The following is a 14711-nucleotide window of genomic DNA, read 5'->3' on the forward strand; positions in this document are numbered from 1 at the left end:
CAAATATCATGAAGAATTTATTGTTCAAAAATACAGCCAGCAGACATTTAATTATTATTTTTTATTTGGTCTCGGCACAAGAACAGAAGCCCAAGTAGGTTTTCATTACATAAATTTACTAGCAGAATAGACAAATTGGACATTCAGTGTTTTCAACTCACAAGGATCAAAAATGATTATGTTTGACATAATTTAAAGTATCCAATAACAAATATCAGCAACAATGTCAGCTTTAGTCAGTGTTATTCACATGCTCCCATCTGCAGTGAAGTAAAAACTGCTCTCAACATTCACTTTTAAAACGTTGCTCTATGCCACAGACAGACTAAGTAGTTGGAAATAAAAAGGAATTCTTACGCTCCAACAATTTTGTCAGGGCAAAAGTGGACCGCAACTCACTTCTGACTGCCCAAGTGCTTGTTAAAAATGCCCTTAGCTGTTTCGAGGGCAGCCGCCGCTGAGACGGGAATATGAGGTGCAATGCCTCTTCTCTCCCAGGCTGGCATCAAGGTATCGTCGGAGTGCACCGTGGGGATGCTTAGGAAGACGTCAGTCGTGCCAACTTGGAAGGTCTTTGCCGGGTGGGAGCCACCAAAAGTGGTCTCTCCCACTATCATAGCACGGCCGAGCCTCTTCATGATGAAGACAAACTCCTCTGCCGCCCCGGCTGTTGCTCCGCTGGTCAGGATGATCAAACTCTTTTTAGACCCGTACCTTGTACCTAAATCATACGGGAAATGTCATTGGGTCATTGGGAGAGATGCTTCAACCGCAGAAGGACTCAATAAAAAACTTACACATGAGTCAAGAATCTTAGTTGGCAGTACTGTATACAGAGCAGCATTAAAAGGCGATGGCCTGATGCCATATCCAATTACCCGTGAGTTCAGGCAGTGTCCGGAGTTCTGTGGAGGTGCCAGACTGTCTGTCTGTGAGCTTGTCCAGTACAATCTGCTTGTCGGCGTCAAAGAAGTAAGAGCAGAAACCGGCAATGGCTGTTGTAGGCCCTCCGAGGTTGTTCCTGTAAATTCAGTTAAGAAAATGTATGATTCAGTATTATCTCGGGTTGTCCGACAGATAGCTTTACCTAATAATTCTTACAAGCGGGTTTAAGATTTTAACCTTGAAGACTGGAGTTGCACTCCCTACATTTATCTTCCATCAATTTGGAGGATACCAGCTTGTCAAAAAATAGCTGGTTTTGTGCAAAACAACCCAGATTCAATTTTAATCCAAATTGGGTTGTTTTTTTACCCAGCAGTTGTCATTATAATTGGATGTGTGAATCATGACACTACCAATGAATTTAAGATGATCTCAGTTAATTGTGGATGAAAGCTGGATGACATCAGGGACTAGTTGCCAGTCAGTTTTACAGCAGTTGTTATTTCCTACCAAATGTGTACCCAATAGTTGACTGTGTTGATTCACTTCATCGTTAGAATTGTACAAATATACCTACATATAGTATTCTATTTAGTATCCTATGTATGTACAGTATTAGTAATAGTAATATTTATAGTATAGTTTTTTTAACCAGATACTAGAGCTTGGCCAAAAGCTACCCACCTGAGGTCAATGATCATTGCGTTAGTGTCGACCACTTTGCTCCAAACATGCTCCACAATAATCTGGGCAATCTCCTTGACTTCCTCAAAGTCTCCGAACATGTCAAAACGCAGGTAGCCTATGTTGTTTTCGAAAATGTCCGTTTGAAAGGAGACTTTGATGAGTTCAACGTACATCTCTGGAGTATAATTCTGAGGAGACGGACAAGCAGTACTTTCAAAAACACAACAATGACAACAATAATCAGTCTTTGCCTTGGGGTCTTACAATGACTGGCAGGGCTGGGGTGTTGCTGGTGGTCTTCAAGCTCTTGTCTCCAGATAGGGTCTTCAGGTCTGCAGACAGTTTCTCTTCAAGGCCGCTCTTAGAGACCACCAAGCTGTAGTCACCATTCTCAAGAAGCCCTTTCAGCTTTGTTGCGACATCGGCACCGGTCTCCTCAAAGGCATAGTTGTCAGCAATCAGAGCCGCCGAGCCCTCGATGATGGCAGGCACCTGGGCGCGGAGTTGAATTATCTTGATGGCTGTAGCAAGGGCGTCCTCTTCATCGACTTTAACATCAGGGGTGACGCCGGTTTGCTCCCAGCTTGAACCAGTGATTGGGTTGATGGATTTTGCGGTAGGCAAAGTCACATAGAAGCCTGTGTCACCCACTTTTAATTTATCTATTTTGACTGAGCCCCCGGCGGTCTTCTCTCCAACAACGGTGGCCCTCTTTAGGTTCTGGAGGCAGTACGCGATATCTTCAGCAATGCCCTTGGTGTTCTTGCTTGTGAGGATGACAAGAGGTTTGCTTGTGCCGTATCTCTCGCCCAACAGTGTGGTCATAGACAGCAGCTTAGTGGTAGTGTTGGAAGGACGATCATACACACTGTCGATGTGAATCACAGATTCAGCTGCGGTGAAGTACGAGACAATATAGGAGAGTCCTGTGATGTCTCCGCTGATGGTGTGGCGCAAATCAAAAATTAGAGCTGAGGTAGGCAGGACTTTGTTCCAGACTAACTCTACCAGCATCTTCCCGATCTTGTCAGCAGCCGCCTCCCCGAGGATGTGATCGATCCTCATGTACCCGATGTTGCCCTCCAATACATCCAGCTTAATGGCGGTCTGGAGCATAGCGACAAGTTGCTCAGGAGGCAGTTCAGGCATTTGCGGGACAACTACGGGCACCAAGTGTGGCTCGTAGGAGACCTTCAAACGTGGGTCACTGATTGTGGTCTGGAGTCCAGCACTGAGGACTCGAGACAAAGACTCACCATCTGGAATATTGAGGATCTCTGTATTGCTGCTGGCTGCTGCGATGGCCTCCTTCAGCCCTCCCAGCTTCTCTGGAGAGCAGTAGTTGTCTAAGACGATCTTTGCCATGTCAACAACAAGGCTCGGAGGAAACGCGGCATGGTTAAATGCAACATTTCCTAAAACTAGAAAAAACGGCACCAAAAATAGAGCTTTTGCCATTTTTACCAGCTTCACCACACCGAAGATGAGGAGCTGGTGAACGGACCTCTGCCTGTGAAGAGATTCAAATGCTTGTGTTATGGCTGCACCATTTCTGTTAACACACTCATAAGAGGATTTAGCCCACAATAAACCTTTAATCGTATTATATCTTTTGTAAGGCAATGACACATTCGCCAAGTGGGCGTAGAAACCGGGAAGCATTTCATAAGATACTGTATGTAAATTTAGACAAGGTGTCTGGAGGGGCTGTGCCAAATTAGCAGTGCCACTTGAATTGACCAGTAAAAGACAAAACACATATAAAAAGAGAGAACTCCAGAAAATACTATAATATCTTTTATCTTAAATGACGGACATTGTTTTAATCTTTTACCAGTACAGTCCTGTGCATAGATACGAACTTGTATGAGGCCATGCTCGGTTCTTTTGGTGCTGTGTCCCCCTCTGCTGGTCAGTCAAATACAACTAAACACAACTAAACAATTATTTCTGTACATTGTACCACTGACAAATAGAAAAACAATATGTCTTGATATTATCTGGGACAGGTATCATCAATGTGGTTTCCACAGGCACCAAGTAGCCCCCATGGACCTCATGAGTTACCCACAGGCTTACTCTAAATATAGCTAACAAATGGGATATTGTGATTTCTGTTGCGCAGTGATCGTTTGAAAAGGTAATCACATACAAAAATTATATCATTTCTGTTTCAGCATATTGTATATGCAGGCTGATATTAGCTTGGTGTAAATGATTCCCATCAACTAGAACAGCATTCAACTGACAATGCTAATGTCCCTCAAGGTAAAGGGACAAAAATTTCCACAAACGTGCACTTTTAGGCACTCAAATATGCTCAAAAGCCTGATCATACTTAAATATTATCGTATTATAAAAGCTCACGGTAGCGGGTGTACTTTAGTGCAGTTAAGTGGTCACGTCTGCGTCACTTCACAGCTGAGTGTGTGTAGACATGTGGCATAGCTGCTTTTAATCGCAGGTTCCTTCACGGTGGAAACAAAAACAAAGTTAACTTGCTCTGTTTTGACCCTTGCAGTTTAGTCTACAGAACTATAGAACCTTGTTTGGGTTCAGTTGGGGACCTTCGAGGTCCTGATCCAAACACATCTGTGCCTTATTCAGCAACACTCCAAATGCGTAATGCCTTAACTTTCAATCTGTTCAACTTTCATATTATGTATATAAAACTATTTCATGGAACACCAGTAACATTGCTTCTATCCTACACACAGTATACAATGTATATGAGACCAAAATGTAAACATTACTTATTCACATTTGCTCACACTAGCCTGGCCCTAAAATATTCAGGGTCAAGTATGCGCACATATTCTTAACTGGCAATGGTAATCTTTGAGCTGGGATAATCTTTTTGGTTATTTAACGTCTCAGTAGGTAGAGAATGCTTGCCGTCACAATCGCTAATCTATTAAGCTTTTCAGCCTCCTGAGAGATTTAACTGACTTAATAAACAAAAGTTGATTGGTATGTTTTCAGTTTGGCCTTTGGGTGGTTCACATATTGACGTCAGTAAATATTATGTTTTATTTATATTCTTAACTCAAGGGATTCTAACCAACCGTACTTTGCAGCTGTAATGATTCGTGACTATCAGTTATGTACACTACTACACTACCACCATGATACATAATTTTCTAATGCAATATATTTAGTGCACGGACAGCCTAAGATTATTGTTAATTAACCAGTATTTAATCTTTTTGAAGTGATTATTCTGCATTGTTCTTTATTTATGTAATATGACACAGTTTAATCATAAAATGTAAAAAATACCCTGCGTGATTTTTGATCATTTTTGCATAGTAGAAGAAACCAATGTACTCTACTGGACTATGTACAGTAATTATTAAGTGGCTGTGGTCTGTTGACTACCAAAAACAATCTGTATATTCTGATATTGTAGTAAGAAACTGTATATTGAAATTACAAATGTACAGATTTACATTCATAAAATAGCAGAACACTATAAATACGGTTTTACTAATCACAATAGCAGATGTACACATGTAATAGTCATGTTCTTTCTGACTACCTGCACCCACATTCTGCCACCTTCATCTCCTCATATAAGTATCGGATAGTGACGAGTCCATTCTCCTGATACATGACAGTGATGGGGTCCAGTTTGATGGGGACGCAGCATGCCATGTTGGCCTTCTTGGGGTTGCGGATGTTCATCAGCGTCTGGATGAGGGCGTGCTTGGATGGGGTGGATTCGTCTGTCAGTGGGTGATAGCACAAGCCTCGACATTCAAATGCGTCATATTCCGGAGGTGCCACGATCCAGCTGTCCCAGCCAATGTCCTTGAAGTTGACCTTGAGAGACGTCCGCCTGCAGTATTCCCGCTCGGCCTTTCTCCTCTTACGACGATACTGAGCTCCGGGAATCTGGTTGGCCAGATAATCCTCTGTGTTCCAGTTTGCCTCCGAGTGGAAGATGGTTTCTTCTTCATGGAGGATCATCTCTCTGAGTTCTTTCTTGGCCTCTCGCCTTCTGCTGCCAAGGTCATCTGAGAAGACGATCAAAGCTGCTGAGGTGTTATCTCCCACTGAAAGGCTTAAGCTCCAACCACCGCTTTCATTATCACAGCCATTCCCGTCCACCACGACATCAAATCCAGTTATTCCACGGCCTGATATGACTCCGTTCTGTACAGCTGAGGTGACATCCAGAGTCACCCACATGTTCTGAGAACCTCTCAATTCTTTGCAGGCCAAAATCTGTGGGTTGGATTTCAAACCGTTGTAATCCGTTTTGTAGACGTTGACGGAGGCAGTGAAACTGTGGGTCACCCTTGACCTGGCATCTGGGAGAAAGAAGAGTTGTAATTCAGCTGTGATGACCTTTTCATAGCTGGGTATGCTGACGTTGAACAGCAGCCTTTGTCTTGACTTTGGGCCGTTTCTCACAGAATGTGTAATATCTGGAAGAAAGACAGAGATCAGAAGAGTCATGACAAAAGTTGCAGATAAACGATTCTGACATGACACGATACCATGCTACATAATAGTGAAAAATAACGAAAGAATGCAACATTATTTCGAATATTATATAACTGTTCTAAGATACATCATGACTTCTTGCTGATATTTTTTAGTTCTCAACTGGCCCTACAAATGCAACCCTCCAATTTATCTGGACCATAACTGGAGATAGCCAATGGCTGGGTGTTGGGTATTGAGCACTGGATAAGAATTAAAACCTCCTGAAAATGTGGTGAAATTTACTATAATGAACGTTGCCTTCTAGTTTTGATGCAAGTGCTGCTATTTCAAGTTTTACTTGAGCTTTCTCACCATACCTTGAACACTGAAGCTGCGAATAACATCAAACTGAGGGATCGCCGTGCTGTCCGAAGAATACTTGTTGTAGAGCTCCATCATGAAATGAGGCGGGTCAATTTTTCCGTGCTCCTGAGGTACATCTGAAAGGTTGAGGTTCCTCAGAAAGTCTTCTTTAATGGTTCCGAGGAGATTCGTCATCCGAGAGTCCATGTCTTCCTCCTCTAGAAGGTCCTTCTGTGTGGAGTGTTGTGAGTAAAATCCCTCAAAGTCATCATCAACGTGGATGTCATTGCCAATTGGCTTGCAGGTGCAGGAGCCTGTGGAAAGCACCAAACTCAAACACACCTGGAACAAGAACCTCCTGGAGTTGTGCATTTTCAAACAAACAACTTGCTAGCTTTTGTGATGGCAACGTTGAACAAAGGCGATTTCCAGTGAAAGGACCATAGCAGTGATGTCCACTCCCATGCTCCCAAGAGTAAATACAGGGGGGACTAGTGTCAACTAAAATAGTAGCACGGCCATGCTTATCACTGTCATTGATGGCTTCTTTTAAGCTTTGCTATCGCTGGAGGGCTGGCCACTAATGAAGACAGTGTAAACACTTGATGGCGATAATGAGGGAGGTCCTGGAAAAGGCGAGGTTACTTGCACACAGGGTCAAAGTGTCAAGGCCAGCGGAAACAATACCAAAGCAAACGTTCTATTAAAAGAAACACCAAGTGCATTCTTTGCCACCCTCGTTGCCATTTTCACAACTCTAAAGCCACCCAGTAAGTGTGGCGTTTAAAAAAAACCCATCTATTTCCAAATTTTATTTTTTAACCTATCCTCCATTACGCAACTAATGTTGTGATCAGACCAAAAGCAATACAAACATAAGTTTGGTGCCAACTAGTGATATCTTGGTGCCAAGGAACTATGTTGAACTGAATCTAGAAGCTTTCCCACAATCTTGTTGCCAAAGAACTATGTTGTTGTGAGTTGAGATGTGCTTTGTTCCCATCATGTGGCATATAGAGGCAACTACAAAATGTTTTTTGATGACTGACGTGAGAACAGTTCACACTATTTGTATTTGTGGCCCCCATTACAAAACTCTGTCATAAAGACGGAAGACGGGACAGCAGGTTCTAGTGGGAGGGCTGGAGGGTTGCACCACAAATCCAAGCCAATGTGTCTGGGGACATTGGCCCAAGTCCGGCCTATCTTGAAATTCTTGTCTCTCAAGCCACGAACCCATGTGGCGTTTCAAATCACTTCATGCGTGGCCCGTCATGCTTTTAGTAGTTCCCACTGGAGCTATGAAAGTGATGGAAGTTAATGATCTCATCACTAAATAATGGCGGCAAACATGAGGGAAACAAACACAGCAGGGCGATCCAAGCTAGGAATAAATTGTAGGTTTCTTCCACGGTTTTGGAGGAGAAGATATGATTTGGTCAATTCATCAAATTTTCCATACATATGAGAGCAAATGGTTGATTGTTCATATGTGCCAAAATTTGTACAGAGTATTTGTCCTCTAAAGGATAAGTGAATTAAATGTATCGTAATTCTCATAAGGGAAAACAGTGAGAGTCATTGTGTAAAAATACTGACTGGTTACTTTAATGCAAAAAAACCCAAAAAACATTGTTATCATGCATTTTGACACAGGCCAAAAGGGAAAAAAAATAATCAAATAGATAATTACAATATAGTAGTGTCGACTACATACATGCCAATTCGCAGTATATTGTTAAGCATTTGCCATATAATGTATAATTATTAAAATCACAAATATAGTATGTTATAATGGAAATAAAAGTACTGCAATGGGGTACATAAACATTTCATACTAATTACTGTACATATCACAAACTGTACACATTGTATTGAATATACTGTAATGTGTTGTATTATGAGCACCCTTGCCTGCAATATTCCCAAAATGAACAGCAGGGGGCTGCAGCATACAAGATTTTCTATGAAACCTGACCAAAAAAAAACTCTCCGGTTACTGTCTATACAGTAATTATAAAAATGTACTCATTATGTACAACATATAGACAATGTTAATCCTCATGCACCTCCAACGTTCTCTGACCACTATATGGGAGATTTTATAGTGACATAATACACTTTTACTTTTTTTGCAAGGATTAGTTCACTTAAAATGATATCAATGGCTTGCTATGGTAATGTGTGTACTTAGTTCAGTCTTTGACGTCATTCAATCACCAAAGCTGTCCAGAGCTCACTAAAAAGAGTCCTTCAACGCTGCATGAAAAATAATGATAGTTATAAAAATACAAAAAAATGTAAGGAGAAGCCTGAGTTTCCTTTCAACCAGAACCAATCAAGTCCCAACTGCCTGCACTTTGAGCCTTCACCTCTTGGAAAGGCTCCATTGGCTCCTACCGGCAGGCACAAGTATCCACAGACATTCCTGGATAAACCTTGAGCACCATATTTCTATCCGGGTCCAGGAAGAGCACACTGAGGGGACTCATCTTTTCTGGCACGCAGCACGGTTCCGGAATACCTGGCACGATCCCCACTGCCCGAACGATGCTCTGTATGGTGGCGTGGCTGGAAGGACGGACCACCTTGAGAAATAAAACGGAAGAGTTATCTCTGGATGTGTGCTGGAATAAGAGTAGGGACATGTAGACATTAAACTCACCTTAGGGATAGGGAATCCACAAGAACCAGCACAGTAGTAGGCATCAAATGACTTGGGTGCTAAAACCCATTCACTCCATCCTATGTCAGCAAAGTCCACCTTGAGGTAGCGCCTTGCGCAAACTCTGGGCTCACTCCATTGTCTCCTGCGAGCCTTCTTCATTGTTCTCTCATCGAAGCTCAGCACTTCCCTGCCCTCCTGGTTCTGCTTCCTTCCCGCTTTGCTTTTGGATTTGACAGGGAAGTAGGTGCTCTGCCACAGTTCGTGATTCTTAAGGGTGTTGAACTTGACCTCTGGAATGTCGTTGGTTTGTATATGTAGACGGAGCTCTCTCCGGTTCCTTGAGGGTGAGGTGGACGTGTCCTCCACCACGGGGAAGGGCCCGTACCTTTGCAGGGTTGCGGCCACGCTGTTGGGCTCATCTATGGCTTGCTCATCAGCGTAGACAATTATGAAAGGCACATTGCCTTCAAAGAAGTGCTCTTGGTTGTTGAGACTTGTGTGCTGCTGATTTGCCCTAGTTACCAGATGGGTCTCCACCATGATGATAAGGTCTTCTCTGGCCTGCTTGATCACCATCGTAACATCCCTTGATTGCCACGGCGTTTTCTTAAAGGAGCTTACGGTGAGGTTTCCCAGCAGTGTTGTGGAGGCAGAGTTTGCTGACAAGCCACGGAAGAGGATTTGCAGGGCGGGTGCGTGTTGACGGTGGGCGGCGGCGGATGGACGACGAGATCTCCGGAAACGCCGTGGCCGCTGGTGTTGACGCTTGTGGAAGAAGTGAAAGGAGGCAGAGAGGATGACCTCCGAGTCTTGGATAGAGGAGAGGTTGAACTGGAACATTTCTTTTCCATGCAACAGTCCTGGGGAATGCGCAAGATAATAAAAATGAACAAAGATGACGATACACACAGTGTTTGCTTTTATGCACCCTTGTCTCAGTTCCTCATTCGACACCCTGAGTTCATCATCCCCCTGACATCAACCGTACTGAGAAACGGACCATCCATTAAAGGGAGATCTCTGAGGCCCAATGGCTGTAGTGTATAAAAGCCTTTTTGACACAAGACATATTATTGTATTATATTTTATTTTTTGTACTACTGGAATGATATAAACTAAATCCTGAAAACTATGAAGAACTGTAGCGTGGCTGTCTCATGCATGAAAAAAAAAAATCTTTTTAGATCTCCGCTCACTTAACTTTTCAAGTGAGTACTTCCACCACAGCCCAAAACCCAAACATTGCATTCGTGCAAGGGTGGGGTAATAGCATATGGAAATGATTATGGGCTTTGTCTGGATGTGATAATAGCCTCTTGTCTAACACCTTGGACTTTTACAGCTACTGGAGAAGTCAATCACTAAAAAGACCCCAAAGACCCCAACTATACACAGATATGCCATCTACAAGCTCAAGATCATAAATTTAGTCCGTAAGGAAATGCTGATAATAGGCTCTTAATTTAATTAAATAAAATGCTTGCATATTTATCTGTCTAAATTGTCCCAAAATGTCCGTGGGATGGAGTCCACCGTAGCTATCTTTGGGTCAGGGGCTAACGAGGTATACCTTGGACTGGTTGCCAGCCAATCACAGGTCACATAGAGACAAAGTATATCTATCTGGCTCTATTTAATCTCGGATCCTTATTCATCCAACCATCCATGATAATGAAATGTGACATTTATAATAACAAATATGAACGTGAAATTATTGCATGACTCACAAAATGTATTGTAACTCAGAATGTGTCCATTTTCTGTGGATAGTGTAAACTGCTTTAAAAACTCCGATTCAAATCCAAATTACAGAATAGTTAATTAACATGAATGTTTTTCATAGCAACAAATATGTGCGATTAGTACATCCAGTAAAATGGTACAATACGTATATGTTGCTGCGTGCGCTTTTACGTTCGTTTCAATATTTAAACTTCCTCCACGCGTGTGTGTTTCAATGCGTACGTAACTCACTCGGGACAGCTGTGAAGCTCCTCACTGTGTTTCCCTGGTTATGGCTGCGCGGGTCTTCGCTGTATCTTTCGTAAACTTTATACATGCTGCTGGTCACCACGTCCCGACCGGAGCTTGGATGCGTAAAGACGCGCCGCTCCGACGCGATTTTACGCACATCATCGGGAACCGTATTACTCCAAACCGGCTCCAGAATCACCAGCAGACGTAACGCATAGACGAACCACGTTGCCATAATTGCATTTGTTTTCAAATATTCCTTAGAAAGTGAAGATGAAGCGGGATTGATACGTGTATTTCCTTGCGCACGAACTGAGCGATATCCAGGTAATCCACGTTGGGCAGTCCGCGACGTGCAGCTGTTCTCGCGGTGGGAGGAGAGTGGAACAGTATGCATGCAGCTCTGCTGCCGAATGACAGAAGGTGACAACCCAACTATTTTTACTGCTCTCGCGCTGTAGTGATGTGGCCTTTAAGTGTGCCCACGCATAAATAGAACATCACGCCCATGTGCGCAGCTGGTCTTTCCACCAGGGTGGGTCGTTATTTCGTGATGGTTTGTGGTCATCGGGCAAAAAAAAAAAAAAAAAAAAAAAAAAAAAAAAAGCAGATTAAGTAGGAAATTGCAGGCACCAAAATTAGAATTTACAATTTCTTCTGAAATGGAGTATTAAGGAAATTGACTCAGACCTACACCATGTGTGTACTTTGCCTCATGAAAGTAACTGGCACGGTGGAATAGTGGCTAGCAAGTCTCCCTCATCATTAAGAGGTTCTGGGGTCAAATCTCTCTCCAAACCATGGAGATGTTTTGAAGTTGGAAGGCAGGAGTGTTTCCTCTGAGTCAAACAACTATCCAGTTGAACAAATCAAATTCAAAATGGATGTCTAATTCCGTTTAAATTTATATTCACAGCATTGACTCCAAATCTAAGGCACACGATGTTTCCTATTTGCTACTAATAAGTACGATATTGTAACATTTCCTAAGGAGCTACATCGGCTCCACATGGCAAACTGAGGGAAAAAAAATGTTTTACAACACTGATTAGCTGCCACATTGGAGCTAATTGAAACCACTGAGTGTATGTCACGGCCACATTTGTCTTCATAGAGTTTCCCACTTTATGGTTGTCCGGCTCCACTTATATGGGAAGTAAAGAATATGTCAGAGCTAGGTTTTCTCATGGACGTCTCATAATTTGTGGGATTGAAAATTCAACCCAATGAGCGCAAATTGTCAACGATCATAAAGTCACCTCATTATAGCGGCCTCGCTGCCAAACTTGTACTCACTCACGTCAGCCCAATTCCTAATATAGCTGCAAAAAAAAAGTGGAGGCTATAGGGAAAGTGAAGAAAAATAGTAATTATTAGGTGCTTTGAAATATACATTCCCCTATACTGCAATCTACACATGAATGAAGGCATTTTCTCCCGATGCTTTTAAGCTAAACAGCTGGAAAACACACTGACTAAATGACTGATCTTATCTTAGTTATTTTGATTAAAAAAAAAAAAAAAAAGGCTTTGATAGAAGACTAGTCCCCCTCCACGCCTTCATAAGACAAAAATACGCTCATTCACTGAATATTTGCACGGCATGCTCATCAGATCCAAAACCGTGAGGAGGACAGACGAGCCCACCATGTTACTTTTGGCCCGGGACTCGATCCTTCATCGAACCCCCCACCCCCCTCCTCCTCCTCCTCCTTTTCCTCCCCTTTGATTTGTTTTCATACTGTTGGCTGGGGCTGAATGACCATTCATGCTGTTGTGTTGGATATGGAAGGGCCATGACATCCTTTCAAATGATGTCTGCCAAGCTCTCACACAGGCACGCACACACACACAGTGAAATAAGTCTTGCTGATATATGTTTATACTCATACGCACAATGGGGTAGTGGTTCACTCGGTTGGCATCAGTGCAGGCAGGGTGGGTTCAGTTCACATGCAGTGATGGTGATTGACTGGGGACCAGTCCAGGGAGTAATCCACATTTCGCCTGAAGTCAGCTGGGATTAGCTCCAGATAACTTGATAAGTTAAAAAAAAAGTACTAATGGGGAAAACACTCAAGGTGTGAGTTGATAAAAGTTGTAAGAAAGGAGTAAGACTGAGGGAAAGCGGATTCAACAAGTTTGATCATTGGCGTGCAGAACTCCACCAATGCTAAACAATAATGGCAGATATTGATGGTTTCTTCCCCCCTTGTGACTTGAGCATAAATCCACAGCGCCTCAGCAGGTCAAGTAGTGATCTCTATTTGATCTAATTGGCAAAATCAATAATAAGTGATGCACAATTGCACAACATCTCATCTTCACAGTGCGAAATTACCAATTAAATTTTAATTTGTGCCTGATAAGAAATGATCATTGTACTCCACTCCAGTCCTGTGGGAGGCAGTAATATCAGTGCTTGCCAGTTGACAAATCAAATGTATGATCTGTTTGTGCAATTCATATAGACACAAAATGATTTACAGACACACAACAGAGCAGGATGTATTGTCGGAAACACGACTTCACTGTTCTGTTACTCAACAGATTTAGTGTGGCCGAATCAGAACTCCTAATTTTTTTTTCTTTTTTTCAAAAGATGAGGCCCAACCTCCACAAGTGAACGCACTCACTTTGTCAATCTGCGACCATGTGACGGATGAGTCTGAATGCCTCCCATGTGAACACCTTTCATCGGTTAATGGTGATCGCTCTCCTCAAGCGTTTTGGAGACGGCAATTTTCCCCTAAAGCGAGCCCCCCCGTCGGCCATTTATCCTCATAGGCCCCCTGTCTGAGAACAATCATCCACTATACGTGTTTGTCAGCCATTTGAAAAATTGACAACAATCTCAAATTGCGCTTATTATTCACGGCTCAGGCTGCTGGAAAAAAATGAAAAAGCCAGGGAGGAAGAAATGCACGTGTTGCGATTCCAACAGGAATGTTTTGCAGCCTTTTATGAAATGTTTTATAATACGGTCAGAGCAGTGCACAAAAACTGCTAACTGCACCATGTTCTGTCCTTGCAGCAATCCATCACGTTACGAAAGGCTATTTTCCCATCATGCAGTGTTCCCAGTGTTGCAATTACTCACTGGCTTAATGGACTAAGCTGCTCAACTTCTTTTATTACCTTGCCTTTGTATACCTTCTTTCTCCTCAATCACTTGTCATATCAACCTTGTCGAGTTGGTCTTCGTGCAAGGGGATACTTTGTCTGTCAGTGCCCACGTCGCTCGCACACAATTTTGCACGTTTTCCACACTGCCTTGTACCTTTTTTTCAGTCTTTGTGCAAAAGAATGGCATTAGAGTTGCATTTCAGCCCCCTGTTCTTCTGGCCCAGGTTATTGTTTTCATTGGCTACCTCCCTTTAAGTCTATTGAAACCGGCTTCTTTTTTTTTTTTTTCATGTCTATAAATGGACTCTTTTCATGACTTTTTAACTGAACGCTCCCACTAGGTGAAGATTTAGGAGGATACTGCACCACATTCAGACAAGGATACGAGATTTATGCTGTACATTAAAATACGCCCCACATTCGCTCTGATAGGAAACAGAAGGCTAAATCCAAATGACCTAATGTGGTAGTTATTGATATTCTTACCAATGTGCTGAAGACAACTATAGAGGTGATGACAGTTGTTAGTGAGTTACTTCCCGTCTCCAAGTTGATGACAGAATGAAAAGATGAGGCA

At 42.6% G+C, this 14711-nt stretch overlaps 3 protein-coding genes across 3 annotated transcripts; all 3 read right to left on the reverse strand.

Annotated features, from left to right (window-relative positions):
• Positions 1–42: 42 nt before the first annotated feature.
• Positions 43–3126, reverse strand: rbp3 (retinol binding protein 3). The gene is made up of 4 exons (XM_049758566.2): positions 1837–3126; positions 1570–1760; positions 879–1021; positions 43–721 (listed from the first exon to the last, which is right to left on the reverse strand). Exons 1-4 carry the CDS (start codon positions 3028–3030, stop codon positions 396–398), a joined length of 1854 nt encoding a protein of 617 aa, XP_049614523.1. The 5' UTR covers positions 3031–3126; the 3' UTR covers positions 43–395.
• Positions 3127–4863: 1737 nt separating this feature from the next.
• Positions 4864–6864, reverse strand: gdf2 (growth differentiation factor 2). The gene is made up of 2 exons (XM_049758584.1): positions 6381–6864; positions 4864–6002 (listed from the first exon to the last, which is right to left on the reverse strand). Exons 1-2 carry the CDS (start codon positions 6736–6738, stop codon positions 5107–5109), a joined length of 1254 nt encoding a protein of 417 aa, XP_049614541.1. The 5' UTR covers positions 6739–6864; the 3' UTR covers positions 4864–5106.
• A 1083-nt stretch (positions 6865–7947) lies between these two features.
• LOC125991394 (growth/differentiation factor 10) lies at positions 7948–11545 on the reverse strand. Its single transcript, XM_049759267.2, has 3 exons — positions 11009–11545; positions 9032–9894; positions 7948–8954 (listed from the first exon to the last, which is right to left on the reverse strand). Exons 1-3 carry the CDS (start codon positions 11403–11405, stop codon positions 8763–8765), a joined length of 1452 nt encoding a protein of 483 aa, XP_049615224.1. The 5' UTR covers positions 11406–11545; the 3' UTR covers positions 7948–8762.
• Positions 11546–14711: the final 3166 nt, after the last annotated feature.

Source organism: Syngnathus scovelli, chromosome 21 (assembly GCF_024217435.2).
Source record: "Syngnathus scovelli strain Florida chromosome 21, RoL_Ssco_1.2, whole genome shotgun sequence".
NCBI lineage: Eukaryota > Metazoa > Chordata > Actinopteri > Syngnathiformes > Syngnathidae > Syngnathus > Syngnathus scovelli.